Source organism: Epinephelus fuscoguttatus, linkage group LG19 (assembly GCF_011397635.1).
Source record: "Epinephelus fuscoguttatus linkage group LG19, E.fuscoguttatus.final_Chr_v1".
Taxonomy (NCBI): domain Eukaryota; kingdom Metazoa; phylum Chordata; class Actinopteri; order Perciformes; family Serranidae; genus Epinephelus; species Epinephelus fuscoguttatus.
The window spans coordinates 39,131,537-39,153,055 of NC_064770.1; the positions used below are offsets into that span (position 1 = coordinate 39,131,537).

Below are 21,519 nucleotides of genomic sequence, written 5' to 3' on the forward strand. Positions count from 1 at the left end.
CTTAATCCCTCCCCAGTTTCTGATGAGGTGGACATGATAACCCTTAATACACATAACCTTATTCATCCCTACAACAGGAAATACTTTTTCCCTAACCTGATATGAAGTGTGCGCTGCACATGTGAGCATTTTTGATGATGGCCTCCGTCCAGTCCTTTGGTCTTATCACATTTAACCATAGTTGTCTTTGTTTTTGTTGACGGGCAGTGGCGGCTGGTTTTGAGCCATGACTCCTTCTATTCTGGCTCCCAATAACACAACAAGACAAACACATTTTAACACTCCTATGGAGCCTACAGCCCTGTGGGGGAGAGGCAGCTGCACCTCCAGCTGATAACATGATGTCATCGTGACGTCGGCTCCAAAATGATCTTTATGGAAAATAGATAAAGATACAAAAAGATGTGTTTTCTGACATTTTGCGAGTGTCTATTGTGCATTTATTATACTTGAAAAGTTGAGAGAGCTTGGGTTATATAGCGACTCTCCTCCTGTTTTATATCGAATCGCTGTTCGGTAAAGGTTAAAATGGCAAATAAATAATCTGGGGGGGAATAAATGATCACATTAGCGGGAATTTTGCAACTTTACACCATATTTTACACCAAAAACTCCATCCTCAAGACGATGACCAAAACACATCAAGCAGTTTCCTGTGTTTGTTACTGCAGCTTGTGAAAGCTGGTAAAGAACCAAAGTACTCTCTGAACCAGGATGTCAAAGGAAGGTGAGCCATACTACAGGAAGAGATAAGGCATCTCGGACCGGCCCAAACCAGCCGAGTCAAAGTGAAAGTGATCGTGTGCAGTGACTCACAATGGTGATGTATAAGAGGTACATACAAAGGACCACAGCTTTGACCACAATAAAACAAGACAGCATCACATGTAAATCATCACTGAGTGTGTCTTAAATCACATTAATCTGTTAGTGCACTTCAGTGTAGTACGTTATGCACTACGTACTTCTTGCCTGGTGCACAAACTGCATCATCTCAAATCAACAAGTGACAATGGCCTTTCTTTAACCGCCTCTTCTTCTCCATCTTCTTTTTAAACAGCAAATTGCAAACGGATGGTGGAGCATTATCGCTAACATTTGAAAGCTATTTCAGCGCACACACGAACCACAATTACACCACAACATCAATGCTGATTAAAATGTGTCGCTGTAGCTCGCTAGCAAGTTAGCTAGATTTACTTTGTGACTTAAACCGTAGTCACAAAGATGGCGACCGTTGTGAGCGTGTCAGTAACACACTACATTTTCCTGCACTATGCAGTGTGAACACACTTCATGCACTCAGAATATGAAGTGTTCAGTACAGAGATATGTGATGTGAGTCTGATTCACTCTAGGTTGGGTGGTTTGTCAGTCGATTAAATGTCTGCATGAGATTAATCTTTAATATCTTCTCAGTCTGTGGTCTGATTGTAATCAAACTTATGGACGCCTGCACCTCTCATTGCACCGTGTGTTTTTACAGGAGCCGCACCCTGTGTGTGAATCCAAAGAAAGAAGTCTAAATTAAGTCTCAAATCCTTCAATTGTTTCTCATGAAGTCAAAGTGAAACTAACACCCAGACAGATTTTAACATGCTATGTGTTGTCAGGGATGTGCACAGTTCATAACAGAGCAGGGTCGAGCACGGTCCTGCCTTAGAGAGGAGCCACAGACTTTTTTTACACTGTACACATGAGCAAATATGTTCATGTGCAACAACTGCTCTTTCTGTTTAAACAGAACAGTAACGTAAAAGAATTTCACTGAAAGGCGACCAACGTGCAGCTCTGAAAAGATTCCCGCTTATTAAATGTGAATATCTTCTGGTTTCTTTCCTCCTCTATGACAATTAACTGAATATCTTCGGGTTGTAGACCAAACAAGACATTTGAGGACGTCATCTTGGGCTAGTGGAAACACTGATCTACATTTTTTCACTATTTTCTGACATTCTATAAATTGACAATGAAAACAATCATTAGCTGCAGCCCTAAAATGTGCACAGACTTGTGTGTTGAAAACATTTGTCCATAGATTCAGCCAATTTGAGTCATTAACACTTAGATACTGAGAAAAAGTATTTAGGAGTCGATGTTGGGGCGCCCTATGCACAAAGAGTTTGTCCTTATTGCAGCAGCAGCGGCTGTGATTCCAACACAGTAGTGACTGGAGTGTGGAAGCAGAGATTATATTTGTAAGTGGAGCATGCTCAGTCCGTGCAATCACTAACTTTGTGCTGCACCTGGACATCAACACAGAGGTCAGTGCCGACCTTTGTGGACAGAAGTGTATGACGACATTTAATTAAATTATGCTACTTTGACAGACATAGTTAGAAACCTTAGGTCCACTACCTGCTGCCTTGACACTCTGCCTACAAGCTTTTTTAAAGATGTTTTTAACTGCATAGCATCAGATATACTACAGATAGTCAACTGTTCTCTTCAGTCAGGCCTTTTTCCAGCGGCCCTGAAGACTGCAGTCATTAAACCTCTCTTAAAAAAGCCTAATCTGGATGCCTCAGTAATAAATAACTACAGGCCCATATCAAACCTACCATTTTTAGGAAAGATCATTGAAAAGGTTGTTTTTCAGCAACTTAACACCTTCTTGGAGCAAAACAATATCTTTGATGCCTTTCAGTCTGGATTTCGAGCACATCACAGCACTGAGACTGCACTTGTAAAAGTTTTAAATGACATTCATCTGAGCAGTGATGCATCAAAGATTTCGGATCTGGTATTACTGGACCTCAGTGCTGACACAGTTGACCATAAGATACTGCTCGACAGACTAGAAAAGTTTGTGGGACTTTCTGGCACTGTGCTAAATTGGTTTAAATCTTATTTACAAGACAGGGATTTCTTTGTGTCACTTGGCAATTATGAATCTGTGCGAACAAAGATTACATGTGGAGTTCCTCAAGGGTCCATTCTTGGGCCTCTTCTGTTCAACATCTATCTGCTCCCTCTTGCTCAGATTATGGAATATCATAACATCTCCTACCATACTTATGCAGATGACACACAACTTTACATAACAGTGTCACCAGATGACTACAGTCCCCTACATCTGCTAAATAAGTGCATTGACGAAATCAATACGTGGATGTGCCAGAATTTTCTACAACTAAACACAGAAAAAACTGAGATAGTTGTTTTTGGCCCCAAAGAACAAAGATCAATAGTCAGTGCTCACCTTGACGCCATGACACTAAAACCTACAAATCAAGCCAGAAATCTTGGTGTAGTTCTGGACTCAGACCTAAATTTCAATAGTCACATTAAGACAATGACTAAATCAGCCTACTACCACCTTAAAAACATAGCAAGAATAAAAGAATTTCTGTCTAAACAAGATACAGAAAAAAAATACAGTAAAAAATCAATCAGACATCTGCAGCTCGTCCAGAACGCTGCTGCCAGAGTCCTCACCAACACCAAGAGAGTGGAGTACATTACATCAGTGCTTAAATTGCTGCACTGGCTTCCTGTGTGTCAAAGGATAGACTTTAAAATCTTGTTACTCGTCTATAAAGCACTAAATGGTCTCGGGCCTGAATACATCTCTGATATACTTGTACGTTATGAAGCATCCAGACCCCTCAGATCATCTGGAACAGGTTTACTCAGTGTTCCCAGGATCAAAACCAAACAAGGTGAAGCAGCCTTTAGTTTCTATGCTCCCCGCCTGTGGAACAAACTTCCAGAATATCTGAGGTCGGCTGAAACTGTCAACTCATTTAAATCAGGGCTTAAAACATTACTATTTACTGCAGCTTACCAGTGAACTAGATATGTAACTTATTGTTAGGATAATCTGTAGCTATTGTTTTTATATTTGTCTGCTGTTGCTTTTGCTTTGTGTTTGCTTTTTAAATACATTTTCTGCACTGTTTCTTGCTTTTAGCTTTTGTTTTTAATGATCTATTGTTCCTTTAATGTTTTATCTTAACGTATTTCCCTTGTAAAGCACATTGAATTGCCTTGTGTATGAATGGTGCTATATAAATAAAATTGCCTTGCCTTGCCTTAAGATGTCTTGTCAGAGTTAGTGTATGAATTCTTGAGTTTTGTGAGGTCACAGTGACCTTTGACATCCCAATTCTAATCAGTTCATCGTTCAGTCCCGGTGGATGTTTGTGCCAAATTTGAGAAAACTCCCTCAGTGCCTTCTTTAGATACTGCTTTCACACATTGAGATGGAAATGGTCATAGTGACCTTTACCTTTGACCTATGATCACCAAATTCTTAACAGTAGGTAAATGTTTGCTCCAAATCCGAAGAAACTCCCTGAAGGTGTTGTTGAGATAAAGCATTCATGAGAATGAGAAGGATGCAAGGTGACTTTTGACACATAACCACCAAAATCTAATCAGTCCATCGCTGAGTCCAACTGGACGGTTGTGCCAAATTCGAAAAACAAATCCCTGAAGGCATTCTAAAGATATCGCGTTCACAAGGATATGATGGACAGATGAACGGACGGACAGCCAACCGTTCAAATCCCCAAACTACCGTACTAGAGAGTGTGCCAGAAAAACTTAGTATGTCTCAATACAGAGTGTGTCAAATGCAGCGTGCCAAAAGTACCAGCTGTTCATCTGCACAGCGGTGTGTCACATCGACTGTCAGAAGTCGCAATGATGAATGACAGCAGTAATAATAGCAGCATTAATTGTTTGATTGAATAAAATAATATATAATATAATGATATAACTAACAACCAAGGAGCATAAGTATCAAATAACAAAGACAGAGACATGTTCAGCCTCTTTTTATTTATTATCCTGGATATAATATGTCAGAATCTACAATGTGTGCAGTTTTTACTTATTGCAAAATAACAACACAGATCTTTGCGGGTTGACCTCTGTCTCAGTGAACGGCATTATCTCCATGGTAACAGATATAAGAGAGAGTCAAAGTTCAGGGAGCATTATGATGAAGTCCTGATTGTGTGCATAAAACAGTAGGTACTTTATAAGGCCAGCTGCAGTACCTACCAGAAGTAAACAGGACAATTTGGAACACACCCATAAAGTCTCTGGCCACGGCTGTTGGCAGTGTGGAGACAAAAGAAAAAAAAAAAGGCTAAGTCAACATTTAAAGGATTAAAAGGCAAAAGCCTTTGCACCTTTGCCACAGGAAGAGTTTGCTTCTGCAAATCATATAAACAAGTCCATAGCCATTGGTAGCTGTGTCACCTTCTACCTATGCCAGTCCTCAATGCCTATGTGCAGTTTCACATAGATTGACCATGTCAGTGAGTAGAAAAACGTGGGACAGACACACACACACACACACACACACACACACACACACACACACACACACACACACACACAGAGTTTTCCTCATTATATAGTGAGATTCTTTCACAGCACATGTTTTCAATGGGAGACACCAGCAGCAACACACTGGGCTGTGGCACTCTGAGGATCTGTAGACCAGTTTGTGCCAGTTAGTGTGGCTTACTGGCAATAACAGGAGTTAGTCCTGTATTCTTCCTACTCACACTTTTGTCAGTGCGGGTCGTCAAGTCAAACTGAAAGAAAGAAGCCAAAATAATCTGCAAAAACTATGAGACTCATAAACGCATCATTAATAGAAAAACTATTGTATTTCTACATACACTGCTTTTACAGTCTTTATCACACATTGTGTTTTGTAGAGTTCAGCGCCACATACAGTGCATGTATATGTGGTGTTAAATATGTTCCACAGTAACTTCAGACTGTTGGGATGTATAATCTGTGGGCGCACGTCTGATCTCATTATCAATAATGACATAAGAAATGAATTAGAAAGTAAAACTGGAATAAAAACAACCTCGTCTGTAAGTGAAAGGGTTTGACTTGATTGTTTTCCATAGCTGTGTTTTTAACTTCATGTGACTTTGTCTTTCATTAGTATTCTGACACCTGCACACGGGAATGTTATTGCTGTCTGTGCAGGAAGCGGTCGCTCATCATCCTCCAGGAGAGCAAAGACACTTTTGTTTTCTCATTCAAAGGATAAAAGTATCATTGTTATACCAACTCTTTAAAGCAATACATCTAATCAAGATAAATTTTAACCGCTCAGGAGTCAGCTCCTCAGTTAGAGATGCAACAATTGCAATTTTCTTTCTAAAAACTATAACAGCAAGCAAACTTTTCTTCAACGGGAAATTCAATTTCATGTTCATTATGAAACACTGACTACTGAATAACTTTTCCTAAAAAAGTCACAAAAATACCGGAACCAAACTAAAAGTGTGGCACCTCAAATACATTTTTTCCAAAGATGTTTCTGTCATGTTCAGCAGTTCTTACCACTGATGTTTGTTTTTGGTTTGGTTTTCATTATTATTTTTTGATGCTATCAAAGAAGGTCTGACGTCATGATTGACAGCAGTGTGTGCCAGCCGGTGTGCCCGCCATCAATGGTGCTGCTTGTCATTGGTCAGACAGGGCTGGAACTCAATAACCCAGAGATCCCTACCACGCAGCCTCTGGCTCCAAACGGCAGGAGCCATATCTGAGATATTGTGGCTTCATTTTTGTGCAGTGAGAGGAAGTGCAGGCGGGTCGCCACTCAAACAAATGGATTTCAGCACGTCAGCATGTATTGACAGATGTTTTATGTTCCTCTCGTCCCAACTGCCTTTCTCTTTTTCCCACAGTCTTTCCCCTGCCCTGTGCATGAGCATGACGTTCTACAATAGTGTCTCATGGCTCAGTCCAAGCCAATTTGTTTCACATTGACAGAGCCAAGGCTGTGTTTTAACACCTGATTTTTTTCCGTGCACACAGAAGAGACAGACAGAATTTGACAAAACATGCTAGACTGGAATCACAGACTCCACCTGTAAAGGTTTACACATGTTCATAACAACATGTCTGATGACAGCTGTATATAAGAAGGTCTAATGGGGATAACTCCACACAACTCAACGACTCCACTGTTCAAGCGTGTTGGTTTCATGACATAATCAACAACCCTGGCAGCCCTGACAGCTCTTGAGACGTGTGCCTGCTCACACAGGCAGGTGCAGGTAAGAGCATGAAAACGCTCCCATGTGATATGAAAAACGATATGATCACAACTGCACATGTGGGGTCCACGTGGACGTGAGGGCTCTGCGTTTTAACAGACACGTCGCAGAGTGCGTGTACCTCGGTGGGAATGTCCCAGGCCAGTCTCTGTGGGTGGGGCAGTGAGCGGTCCACGTCACCTTTACAGTGTCCGTCCTCAGTGTAGCCCAGCTGGAAGGCGTCTGTGGCCAGAGTGAACTGGAGGGATAGGAAACAGGTTCATATTAACATCCAAACACACAGCAACACAAAATCATTCAAATATCTTTCTCATACAGACACATTCATGCACACATTTCCTGTGCGTGCCTCTTTACATGTTGAACCACTGACAATGGAATAAATGACTAATTCAAGAAGCAGTAGGTGCTCGCTACTGATGGAAAAAGTTCCTCGGGAAAATTCCACTCCCACACAGACAGACGAGCTTCATCGCAGTGGGTGTGACAATGTAGCATTTAAGCTACAGTTTCACTGTCCTATTAGTGCTTCAGCACACCCACACAGTGGTCTTTCCATCATAACTGAGCACCCACGCCATCAACAGTGGACACATGCTAAATACGTACTCCAGAGAATGAGTCATCAAAGCCCTTGTCTTCATCCCACCGCTCAGCAGACCACCGCCTGCGCTCTCTGCATCACATATTCAATGAGGCATCTATGTGCTTGTTTTTATTATCTGTCTGATGTTGTGTCAGCCTCGATCTGACAACAGTTGATCACAGTAGGACACCCAAATGGCTCATCTCCTAACTCTCAGACAGTTTACAGTCACTCTTGGTAACTTATCATCATCTACTGCCATTATGCACTACGGCGTACCAAAGGCTCTGAATTAGGTCCTCTGCTATTCTGTAAATTTCTTTCCATTGTCATGCTGATGACACTCAGCTCTATGTGTCTACAAAACCAGGATCCCCAAACAGACGTATTTTAAAATATTCTAAAGGACATCAAGTACTGAATGTCAAATAACTTCCTCCGACTCCAGGACAAAAGGTCTGAAATAATATTTTTTGGGCCACCAGACACTTCAGTGTTCAATGATACATTTCCTAACTTTGCGCCTTCTGTTCAGTCCATTGCCAGAAATCTAGAGGTTATCTTTGAATCCAATTTAACTTTCAAAAGCCAAGTCAATAATGTAGTTCCGTTCTGTTTATCAACTTCAAATGGTTTAAAAAAATCAGATCATTTCCATCATTCTGTGACTTGGGGGTAATTACTCATGCCTTTATTTTCTCTAGAACTGACCATTATTATTCACTGTAGGAGATACAGACACTGCCCACAAATGGTTCATCTTCTAACTTTCAGATAGTTCACAGTCACTCTTGGTAACTTATCATCATCTACTGCCATTATGCCCTATGGAGTACCCCAAGGCTCTGTCATAGGTCCTCCTCTGTTCTATATTTACATGCTTCCTCCAGGCAGGTTCATTTTAAATCATAAAATCTCTTTCCATTGTCATGCTGATGACACTCAACTCTAATAATATCGACAGTCTTTTGACAGTCATGTCAATAATGTAGTTCAGTCCTGTTTTTACCAACTTCGACTGGTTTCAAAAATCAGATCGTTTCTTTTATTTGCTGACCTGAAGAAAGTTATTTATGCCTTTATTTTCTCCAGAATTGGCAACTGTAATTTACTCTCTACCTGCCTGAACAATAAAGCACACTCATGCCTTCAGATTGTACAAAACACTGCCTTTTAACTGGATCAAACAAAAGCAATCACAATCACGACCCTGCATTGGGTTCCTGGTAACTTCAGGATTGGTTTAAAGTTTTAATCATTGCTTTTAAAGCACTACATAATCCAGCACCACTATACATCTGTGAACTTTTATGCCCTATCTATGTGCATGAAATCTCAGATCTTTATACAAAAATTACTAAAAATTGTCCCTTGATCAAGTGTTAATTTTGACAGCTATTTTAGATTTTAGACTGAGTCTTGAGACAAAAATGTTTTTTAGTTTAAGTCACATTTTAGTCACTTTTATCCTTCGTAGTCCCAGTCGACGATAATTCATCACATTTTAGTCGACTTTTAGTCATTATGTTTTCTATATTTTTTTTATCTTTAAACTAACCCAGTGAGGCTGATTCATGGATCATAAATCAGACTCAAGGCGACAGGTTGTATAAGATAATGTGTGTGTCATGTCTCGAGCAGTGTGTGACAGGTTTAAGGGCTGATTAACGAGCACACACTTACTGATCATCATCTGAAAAGCTCAACATCTCTCTATTTATGCTCTCAACAAATAACTAATGTGAGCCAACTAGGATTTGTCCCCAGGTTCACTGTAAACTCGTTCACAACTCACACCGACGGCTGATGCTGCTCCGCTCTGACTGTTTCTGCTGGCTACTGAAACATCCTGGTGCAGACTATTTACTGGAGTTCACCAGCACTGTCGCTCATGTTGCATCTGAAGATAATGACAAGCACGGCCGTTCTTGGCTTTCAGTGTCTTATAGTCTGATAGAGACATAGATTTCATCTTAGTTTTTATGATCAAGATCTATTTTCAGCTCGTCATCGTCTTGTTTTCGTCATGAAAAAACTGTGTTTGACGAAAAATTGTCGTCATAGTTTTTATCAACAAAATGATCACTGTCTTAATCTAGACTTACAAGTGAGGGACGCTGTACTTTTGCTGTCAGGGTCCCAAAACTTTGGAACAATCTCAGTGTTAAAATCTGCCTTGCAACCTCACTATCTTCTGTTACATCACCATAAAAAATCACTTTTATAAGCCTGACTTTCTGTAACTGTGATTGATATGGTTTATTGTTGCTTTTTCATTTTTTTGGGTGATGTTTTTGTTTTTATGTATTATTTTGTATGTGTGAATCACATTGTCCCACTGTTTTGAAGGGTGCCATATAAAGTAATATTATATATATTATTTATATCTTATTCAGCTGTTTTTTGTATTGTTGACATAACAAACACCTGCAGGACTATGCAGATATTTGACCTCTTACCTGCAGCTGTTACACAATCTTTTCAGTGCAGCTGTCAGGTGTCCAACAAACAAATATCTACTTGTGGGATCTGTTTTGGAGTTATTACATCACAGAACAATGACTCACTTCAGGGCTGGGCAATGAGTCGAACACAGAGCTCAACACGAATTTCTAAAAGTGGTTTCCATGCTGGAAACAAGACATCAGCTTTAGGCTGCTGAAACTGAAAATGTGGTTGCCATTTTAAGCCCCATTTCCACCAAACAGTCCGATACAGTTCAGTTTGGTCGCATTTTTTCTGTTTTTTATTATTATCAAATGAGTTATGGCCAAAATCATGTTTTTGGGAGGTCACAGTGACCTTTGGCCTTTGACGACCAAATCCTCATTAGTTCATCAGTAAGTCCAAGTGGACGTTTGTGCCAAAGTTGAAAAAAATTCCTCAAGGTGTTCTTCAGCTATCGCGTTCAGGAGTGTGGGATATATGTACATACTAGACGTGCACCGATTTATTGGCAGTGCTCGGAATCGGGCCAGTTTTCACATGATCGGCCGGTCAGTCTAAAATATGCCGATTTAAAACGCCGGTCAAATTCCCGGCGCGCCGCATGATTGACATCGTGTAACATCAGCAGCACACACATGCACATGTGCAACTCACGGCTTGGGCGATGTGAGGTAGTGAAACATGGGCGGCTTCTCACCTTAATCATTCACACGCACACATGAAAAGAGAGAAGAAGAAAGTTGTTAATTGTCCGTGTTAAACTGAACTGCGGAGCTCTCACTGCTGCACTGTGCTGCTTGAAACTGATGAGGCGCGTGTCTGCGCGTTTACTGGCGGGCGCGTCCTGAAGACCTGTGTGAATTTTCCACAAGAGATATTTTTACTTTTTTGTCTATTCAAGAAATGACCCACAAATACTATACACCAAGAATTATTATTTTATTTATCCATGTTTTTATTTATGTATGCCTTTTTTACTTATTTATTTTAATACTGTAGCTGAAGTTATATTTGAGCAAAAAGGAAAATGTTTCTTAACCTGTGTCACTGTTTGTGTTTGTTTGAGATGATTATTGAAGAGCTGGTTGTGTCTTGGTTAAAATGTTCTGATAAAGCAAAGATAGAAAATACTGCGATATCTTGTGTGCAGTAAAGTGGTTTGAAAAAAATGAAATTGCAACCCGCCGTCCAAACACTCTGCAAATCGGCCCAAAAAATTGTAATCAGTGCAAGTCTAGTACGTACACAGACGTACGAAAAACCTGAAAACATGATGGCCATGGGTATCGCTGCCTCAAAGGCGCATTTGTAGCAACAAAAAAAAAATTGCTGTGGACGGTAGCAGCACCATGAATCTGCTCCGAATGTGTCACGCTGATTTTAAAATAAAAGTTACTTTCTGTTGAACATGATCGGCAAGTTTAGATTCATTCAATAAGTCAGTCAGTTAATGATAAATAAAAACACTGAAATAAATAAAACAAAAGGAACAAATATTAAATGATAAATAAAATTAATGATATTTTTTTTAAAAAAACAACTCTCGCCTGCAAACTGTGTTTCAGAGATTCCAACTATGTGAGTATTTAGTCAAACTGAATGATAAAGAATAAACTTCTGAAGAACAATCTGCCTTCAGAATGACAGTGCACCACCTCAGAGTCTCACTCAGACGATAACAGGACATTCTGATGTGTATTTTCAGAATAAGAGCCCTCTGAAACGTCACATACGAGCTGTGCTCCCTCTGAATTTAATTTCAGATTTCATCACCAAAGGGTTAAATCAAAACAGATATTCAAAGAAAATATCAAGATATGTTTTGTATGTTGCAGCACTGCCTAAAAATATTGAGATACTGTTTCTAAGCCACATCAGCCTGCCCTGAATCCCTCATGCTGTCGTGCAGCAGCAGTGGTAGCCATGGTGGTAACATGATGCCAAGCAGCTGCAGAGTAATAATCATCTGTGCTGCTCTCTCATCCAGCACTTCTCCTCTACACAGCCGTTTCTCGGAAATGGGTCTCTGACTCCAGCAGCACCGACTCTTTCACTTTCTCCCTTTGTGAGTCACAGAGTGTGATGGATAACTGCTCAAACACACTTGTGAGACAAAAGCCAATGAACACACACACACACACACACACACACACACACACACCTCCCAAAGGTGAGCCACGGTCGGTGCATCGGCCCAGGAGTGCTCTGCATTCAGTCCACTCTTCCCATTCTTGTAAATGATGATGGAGAAGGATTTATCGTACCACCTGAGGGGCGAGAGAGGAGACATGGAGGAAACGTGAGAAAGTATGACCTTGCATTTAAAGGACTTAGATTTTAGGAAATTAATTAAGTGCACTGTTATAAACATTTGATTCCTATAGGCAGAGCAGGTCGGCCTTGCGATGGTCAGCTACAGTGGTTTTCAAAAATGACATTTATTTAGTCAGATTAAAAGTATTTGCACACTGAGTCTGTTTTTTTTTTTTTTACCAAGAATCAGTGAAGAAAATGTGGCAGCTGGACACAGCTGCATGAAGACAGAGGAACGTGTCGCACAGTATCATTACATAACTCAGACATTCAGCAGGGCAGATAGTGATATTCAGGGGGATGATAATGATGAAGAGGAGGAGGATGTGGACTGCACACAGACAGAGAGTAAGCATACTGGAAGTGTGGAGACAGAGGGAGGATAGCTCAGCTGCTGTGCCAAACGCCAGACACTGGGGGGGAGTGGCAACAGCCAGAAAGAAAACTCCAGTGGAGAGAAACAATGGAGGAAATGTGTCTTTTTATTTTGTCTCATATTGCAAGTTTCTTCGGACTGCACAACGGCTCAGTGTCGCATGTTAGCCGCTGCTGCTGTGTGAGCTCTTGGTAACCAGGCAGACGTTGAACTGACCAGGACAGCAGCTCCAAAGATTCTCCTTCAGTGCTGCATCTAACCAGACTAACCGAAGCCTGTTTGTTTAAGAAATGAATTTCAAGCTACACTTGATTTAAGTTGGATTTATTTCGTACTCGTACTCGTACTCGTCGTCCTCCACTTATCCGGGTCCAGGTCGCGGGGGCAGCAGCCTCAGCAAAGAGGCCCAGACAGTCCTCTCCCCAGCCACTTCCGTCAGCTCTTCTGCGGGAACCCCGAGGTGTTCCCAGGCCAGCCGGGTGATGTAATCCCTCCAGTGTGTCCTGGGGCGGCCCCGAGGTCTCCTCCCGGTTGGACATGCCCGAAACACCTCCCAAGGGAGGCGTCCGGAAGGCATCCTTACCAGATGCCCGAACCACCTCAACTGGCTCCTCTCGATGTGGAGGAGCAGCGGCTCTACTCCGAGTCCCTCCCGGATGTCTGAGCTCCTCCCCCTATCTCTAAGGCTGAGCCCAGCCACCCTGCGGAGGAAACTCATTTCGGCCGCTTGTATTCGCAATCTCGTTCTTTCGGTCACTACCCAGAGCTCGTGACCATAGGTGAGGGTTGGAACGAAGATCGACCGGTAAATCGAGAGCTTTGCTTTCTGGCTAAGTTCCTTTTCACCACAATGGACCGGTTAAGCGCCCGCATCACTGCTGACGCCGCCCCAATCCGCCTGTCAATCTCCCGCTCCATCCTACCCTCACTCGTGAACAAGATCCCGAGATACTTAAACTCCTCCACCTGAGGAAGGACCTCCCCCCCGACCTGCAGTGGGCAATCCACCCTTTTCCGGCTGAGGACCATGGCCTCAGACTTGGAGGTGCTGATTCTCATCCCAGCCGCTTCACACTCAGCTGCGAACCGTCCCAGTGAGAGCTGGAGGTCACTGTTCGATGGAGCTAGGAGGACCACGTCATCCACAAATAGCAGGGACGAGATCCTCCCGTCACCGAACCTGACACCCTCCACCACTCGGCTGCGCCTAGAAATTCTGTCCATTAAAGTTATGAACAGAACCGGTGACAAAGGGCAGCCCTGGCGGAGTCCAACTCTACCAGGAACAGGTCCGACTTACTGCCAGCCACGCGAACCAGACTCATGCTCCTTCGGTACAGGGACTGGATGGCCCTTAGCAAGGGGCCACCAACCCCATACTCCCGGAGCACCCCCCAGAGGATGCCCCTGGGGACACAGTCGTAAGCCTTCTCCAAATCCACAAAACACATGTGGACTGGTTGGGCGAACTCCCATGCCCCCTCCAGCACCCTGGCGAGGGTAAAGAGCTGGTCACAATACATGCATAGAGGACATACAGGGCTCCTCCTCCTCCTCCTCAATCTGAGGAGTGTGATCCCCCTGTAGTTGGAACACACCCTTTATTTCACTCTATGATAATTGAATGGGAACACTCAAATATGGAAATGACTTAAAATGCCTGTCCCAAGGCGAAAGTCATGCTCATAGGGTTGGTTCACATTTGAACTGGTACCCAACAGTATCTTTTACCAGTACTTTACTTTTTCTGTGATAACAATAATGTAGCTTTTGAACAAACTCCAGGAGTGTGTCGTAGATGGTCCTGCTCCTCGGCTCTTTTCTGATCACACATAGAGATTATCATTTGTCTCGGTCTATAAGAGTGTGTGTCTGCTCATCTCGCAGTGATACTGGGCTGTTATGAATATGATAGAGAAAAGAAAACAGACCACACGTCGAAACTACGCCAGCAGATCAGAGCTGCGGTGCTGCAGTGGCAGTATTGGCTCCTGTGAGTGTTTGTGCCTCCTGTCTGAAGTTGAAAGCAGCTCCCCTGCTGCTGGTCACAGAGCTCCATGAGTGGCTTTCAGGCTTCAGGCATTTCGCAGCACTTCCACCTATTGTCTAAACCTGGCAGCCCCCCCGACTCCCCACCAGTGGATTTGACAAGAATCTGTAGGCCTTAAGGGGCGGGCGATTCATTGACTTAATCCATTTGCAAAACAAGCGCCCGTGAGTCGCAATACTGTAGGCTGCATGCAGTGAAAGCATGGATTCCTCTACAGAAGGAGATGCAGCTGAAAACCTCGCCTGCAGAGTGAAAACGACCTGTCTCTCTCACAGGAGAACAACTGCAGCACTCCAAAGCATCTGAGAGCAGAAAGCAACATCCTGTTTACTTTTTGTCCCCACCCAAGCATGATATTATCAGGGTGATCAACACAGGGAGCATCTCTGTTAGTAGGAGTCACTTCAACTTTCTCCACCGCCACACACGATTCTACATGCATCATCTAACTTTGGTATTCAGCTGTTGTATATGTTCTATTTACTGTTGCAGGCACGCACGAGTCAGAAAACAGCTTAAACTAACATTACAGACCATGATGTTCCTGCCCTCGGCCCACACTGATGCAAAACACATTTGCCAGTAATGATCTCTAAATCCATGTTACAACCATTTCAGTTTCAAGTACCTAAGAAAAAATCCTGATTCTCCAGTTCAACGAAATGACTGCTGTGATGTACGGTGATTAAATGAATGTATGTGTCACAGGCAGGGCTGGGCGGCATTCGCGGTGACGGTAACTTACCGCAGTGAACATGAGCCGCTGTACTGCTTTTGTGGTTACCGTCATACCGCAGTACTCCGGCTACGGCGGCAGAACGGAGCCCGCGGCCGCTTAAAGATTCATGTGACGAGTTTTTGTCATTTATATTTGGGGTTATCTAAAGCTACTCTTACCCTTCCTGCATTTCACACAGCACTTAGAAAAAATTTGAACATCCACAACTCCCACCTCCCTCCAAAGGCCTACTCCTCCCTCCTCCATTACACCCTCATTACATCTATGATCGTCATAGGCGTTGGCATGGTAACGTTAGATACACGGAAGAGGAGAGCAAGTGTAACGTTACAAGTTTTAAAACTCAGCCGGAGTCAGTGATGACTGATGAGTTTTAGAATAAGGTTACAGTGCTAACATTAGGTAGTAGCGTTAACGTTACTAGGAAGTGGAAACGCACAAGGAAGATAACGTTAATGTTTCTGAGGCTACGCTACAGTAGGCTAACGTTAGCCATTAGCAACTGTGCTGTGTTGTCATACATAACGTTATAGCCTATGTTACATTAGAGGCAAACTAAAAACACCCGTCCAGCAGAAACTCTGCGACCATCTCGTCCCTTTTTGTCTCAGGATGAAGCTGCATCAGTCTTTGCCATCGCTCGAACGCAGAGCCGATGTTGACCCGAGTTTTGACTCTTGCAGCATCGAGTTCTCTCTCAGTGTTAGCTTTTTCTGCTATATTCTTTCTTTTGCCAGCTGATTTCCCTGTTGGAGCGGCTGCAGGTGGAAGAGGTGGTTGCATTTGTCTGCCATTGTTACGGAGAAAAGTTTATATCCACAAGTGTCCCTGTTACTAGCCTATTTGTTGTCTCAGTCGGAGGCCTCCACGTGGGGAAGACAGACAGGATGCTCGGCTAATCGCAATGATTGGTCGGAGTTTTCTTAGAACCATATGAGAATGGTACAATTATGAGTTTTTATCTCTGGTGGAATTCACTTACATTTTAGTGTGCCATCAGCTTATTAATAGCTGTTTAACCTAAACAAAGAAAAGCATAAAATTTCCAGGAAGGTAAGTGTCGCTTTAAATGTTATATTAATCCAGTAGTAAAACATGAATAGTTATGAAATAAGTTAGTTGTTAGTTGTTAGATCAGTCGACCTACTGAAAAATAATTGTTAGATTAATCGACAAATAGCCGCAGCAACAATTTCGGGGTTCAAGCCAGCATGGACCTTTAAAAGTTGAAAGCTGGATAGGATATTTTTTTGCATTTGTAGCGCCCCCTATTGGTCAATTTGAATAACACTTTCAGGGTATGATTCAGGGTGACACAGTGTTGCAGTGGTTAGCACGGTCGCCTCACAGCGAGAGGGTTCCTGGTTTGAAGCCCAGGGTGTGGAGCCACTCTGTGTGGACTTTGCATGTTCTCCCCGTGTCAGCGTGGGTTTCCTCCAGGTGCTCTGACATGTTCTCCCTGTGTCAGTGACAGTGTTCCAGTCATGGTTCTTGTGTGTTTTTTGTAGAGCACATTGAGCAGCATCAGACTCAGACTAATAAATGATAGGTGCAGCCCCAGTGCCCTTAAAAGTACTGAGTTTGGCACCTGACCCTACATGCTATGCTAAATGCTAAAATTAGTGACTCAAAGGTTTTACTTCTGTTTTCCTTCCTCTGTCCTGTACCCAACTCTGCGCTGGTGTTTAAGGGGAATCGTTCTGTAAGGACCTCTGGGTCGACTCTGCCAGTGTGGCTTTCATTTTCATTATCTGGGATGACTGGTGAAATCTTTTGTTTGTATGACATCAGACATGGTAGATAAGGCTGACTTCTTCAGCTGTTATTTTAGGAATCAAAAGCAGACGCCATGGTGATTCATCTCAATCCGAATCCAGCCTGAGATAACGTACTGCAGCTGCCTCTGTCAACTCTCCAGTCTGGTCTCTTTCCTCACCTGTCATAACATTTCCCATGGAGCAGAGACTTGGCATAGCGGTCCAGGTTCCCCGCTGGGTCGTCTCCCTTCATGCCCTGCTCTTCATCATCTAGGGTTACGAAGAACGCCGCCCTCTCGATGGCATCCAGCGATCGCTTGTTGATGCCAGAGCTGAAGTACTGCTTCCTCATCTGAGACCAGGGAACCCTGAGACACACACACACACACACACACACACACACACACACACACACACACACACAGTGAAACACCGACTGGACTCACGATCAATATCATCATAGACACAGATGTGTAATCTGATTTAAACAAAGTTCACCTCAGGCCACAGACAGAGTGTCAGAGCACAGGAAGTTGATGACAGAGGAAACTGCAGGTGTCCTGTGATGATTCAGAGGAGGCACTGAACTCAGAACATCCAAGATTTATTGGACCTTTTATCAAAAAGGAGCTGATTACGACACCTCATCCTCCCTCTGCCATGTTCTCATAAATTATGCTTTTATCCCACTGGAGAGACAATCTGAGAAGACTTGAAATTAAGAGGCCTGCACTGCCAGGTTAACCTGCAAAAAGCTGTGTAACAGGTAAAAACATGTGTATATATATATATATATATATATATGAATTCACATGTAAGAATGAACTAAGTGAAATATATAGATATCCTTTTCAGAATAAAACAAGGTAAAAGCTGTGCAGCATGTGTGTAATATTCTAACATCTGAATCACTATTATCCAGCTAAAGTTGCTTTTATTTTGAAAGTCAGTGACACAAGTGTAACCTTTGACCCCGTGGTCACATTGGTCACCGACGTGGAGGACTCCAGCCATGAAACTTTGCAGCCCGAGGATGAGGTGGCAGCCTACATGGAGTTCAAGACACCCAAGGAGGATCCTTTGGAGGTTTGATGGTGGTGGAAGGACATTTTTTGTGACATTTTAATTTTCATTTTTCTTTTAATTTTTTTTTTTTTTAAATTATAACTTAATTTAATTCAATTAATTCTAATTCAACTAGTCCATAGCCATTGGTAGCTTTGTCACCTTCTACCTATGCCAGTCCTCAATGCCTATGTGCAGTTTCACATAGATTGACCACGTCAGTGAGTAGAAAAACGTGGGACAGACAGAATGACTGACTGACAGAATGACACACTGACAGTTTCCGTGATTATGTACAGCATACCATACCATGACTTAGTCATACCAAACATTAGAAACAACACCAACATTGGTCCACAGGGGGAGCCACAGCGATCGGTCGCATTTTAGCCATTTTGAAGCATTTTTCTGTTGTTATAGCGCCACCCAGTTGCCAATTAGAGTTAAATTTCTCCAGTCACCTTGAGGCGTCCTGTTCTACATATCTACCAAGTTTAGTAAAAATCCATATGGCGGTTAGGCCTAGATAAGAAATGAGCTCTCTAGCGCCCCCATTTTGTTTGATGGGCTCAATAATGGAGGGGTCCCCTCAGATTATGTGTGGTCATATGCCTACAAAGTTGCGTGGTGATGGGTGAAACCCTTGAGATGTTCTACACCTTTATGTGATGAGCCACGCCCTCCGCAATATTCATTGCCTTATAGAAGCTCAGTTTTAGGAAGTTTTCCAACTTTTGCCAAGAGGGAACTTTAGATATTGCTCCCTAGATTATGTTCACCCAGTTTCATGCACATCGCTCAAACTTCCTAGGAAGAGATCCATTTGAAGTGTTTTTCAAAAAATTCAAAATGGCGGAAAATCTGTATAAGCGGAAGTTATGGGTTCTTGAGGCAAATGTGTTCCTCATGAGGAGAGGCATCTCTGTGCAAAGTTTCATGTCTCTACGACATACGGGGCATGAGATATGCCCATTCAAAGTTTGACATTTCAGTGGGTTGCTATAGCGCCCCCCTTTGGCCAACTGATGTAATATTGCTTCATTGGCATCCTCCCATGACCCTCTACCACTGTGCCAAATTTCACATGGATTGACCAAGTCAGTGAGGAGAGAAACCTGGAACACACACACACACACACACACACACACACACACAGTTTTCATCATTAGTCAGATTCTTTCTCGCACCTTCCACTCAACTCTGTTGCCTTGTCTAAAATACATCATTTAACAATTACATTAAAATCGTAAACATGCGGGCGACTAGTCATCTAATGGCCCCAAATGACGACTATTGGTCGACTGGGAAAATTCTTGTCGTTGGCAGCCCTACTGACCAGACTAAAATGAGAAATAGTGTCAGCGTCGAGGATGCAGCAAAATACATCAGTGATGTCACAGCCTGGGAGACAGCTGGAGTTCATCTCCTTACAGATCACACTCTGACTCTATTTACTCCTTCACTTCAAATTTTATTCTGTTTTTAATCTCTGTGTTTGTTGTTTATTAACACATTGTTGTTAACTGTTTGTGGATCCACTGTCTTAAACTGGTGCTTTGGCAACACACATGAAACGTCATGCCAACAAAAGCACAGTAAATTAATCTGATACAGATGAAGAGGGAGGTGATCTACGTGATAAGTGTGTGTCTGTATTTGTTCCTGTTGACATCCAAATGCACTCACATACGCGACTCTCAGTCTGTCCACCAGCACGTTTCGTAAAAACGAAACAGTAAGTATATCTCTGTATTTTCAATAATTACTCTTTAACTCAGCAGCTGCATTTTGCATCACCACACACCGCAGACACTGTGTGTGATCAACAACATGAAAATAATCTAGTCTGTTGACAGTAGGGGTGGGCGATATGGCCCTAAAATAATATCAGGGTATTTTTGTGATAACAATATTCTTGATGATATAACAAATTAGTAAAAGAATATTTAATTTAAAGACGATAGAACTGCAACAAAATGAGTCATCTAATAAAACTAAGAAAAATGATCTCATGTCTTTAGTTTGTGAACAACACCAGTAACTCAAGAGTCAGATCCTGTCACAATATTAATAGTTCAACTAAATCAAATCTACCACTACACATTTAAAAAATGTCCCCTGGGATGTATATATATAAATCATCTCTGATCATCAGGCTGTAATGACACAGTCACATATATGGAGTTTATTCACGTAGGTTTCCATCACCAAAGGTTTGCGACAGAATCAGAGAGGAGAGGGAGAGACGCTGTGCTGCTGCCAGAGGAGCCGCTGAATGAGTTCCACTTTGTCGTTGTGTATAAAAGGTACAGTCGAACAATGGGAGTTGGGAGTTGTCTCACCTTTAAGGCAGCAGCAGAGATAGTAACAAGGCTGAATTGACATCTGAGTAAAAAGGCATCGGTGTCATGTTTTGTTGACGCGTTATGTGTGCAAGAGATTTGAAAGGCACCTGTTAGCAGTTAGCAGCTAACTCAAGGCTGAAACTGTCCACAAACTGGGAAAACAAAGAGGTCCAGGAGCTCCTTACTCTCTGAACAGAGGAAGAGATCAGCCGCCATGTAACAGAGATAGTAAATGATTGTCATCGACATGTGATGTCACTGGAAATCAGACTGGAAGCACAGAGAGCTGTTGCATGAAGATGATACACTGTCTCATCTCGTTGACCTGGTGTGAACCGACAGATTTTTAGAACATTTCAGAACGGAGCATCGACAGCAGTCGCCTCTTTCAACTCATCTCATCGTGAGTCTTTGGTCTGAAGTGGACATTACAGGTGAAAGTGAATGTAAAAACAACCCCAGATTCACTCTCATTTGGTGTTGCGCTGCATTACATTTGCAGTATTTTCGCTCTGTGTCTCCTGAGCTCTCTTTACACTGCATCTTAGAGGTGGGGCTTTTACACTGTTTTGCCGCCTCGCAGTGCTCTGAGGTACAATCGCAGAACGGGGGGACAGAGTTGTCTCACCTTTAAGCTGCCACGGGACCATGGACAAAACATGTGCGTGACCCAACACGAGATTTACAAAGGAGCTAGCAGCAGTTAGCAGCTAACTCGAAAAGGAAGAACAGTAGCCAAAAATGTAACGGTGAGCTCCTTACTCTCCGAGCAGAGGACAATCTGCCGCCATATAACA

General features: G+C 42.6%; 1 protein-coding gene across 1 annotated transcript in view; it reads right to left on the reverse strand.

Moving 5' to 3' along the window:
- Positions 1-21,519, reverse strand: part of cpt1a2b (carnitine palmitoyltransferase 1A2b) — an 81,663-nt gene that overhangs the window by 22,815 nt on the left and 37,329 nt on the right. The window contains exons 11-13 of the mRNA XM_049561052.1: positions 17,492-17,680; positions 12,239-12,344; positions 7,165-7,281 (exon numbers count right to left, since the gene is read on the reverse strand). Coding sequence (XP_049417009.1) covers positions 7,165-7,281; positions 12,239-12,344; positions 17,492-17,680 — 412 coding nt within the window. The remainder of the gene's footprint in view (positions 1-7,164; positions 7,282-12,238; positions 12,345-17,491; positions 17,681-21,519) is intronic.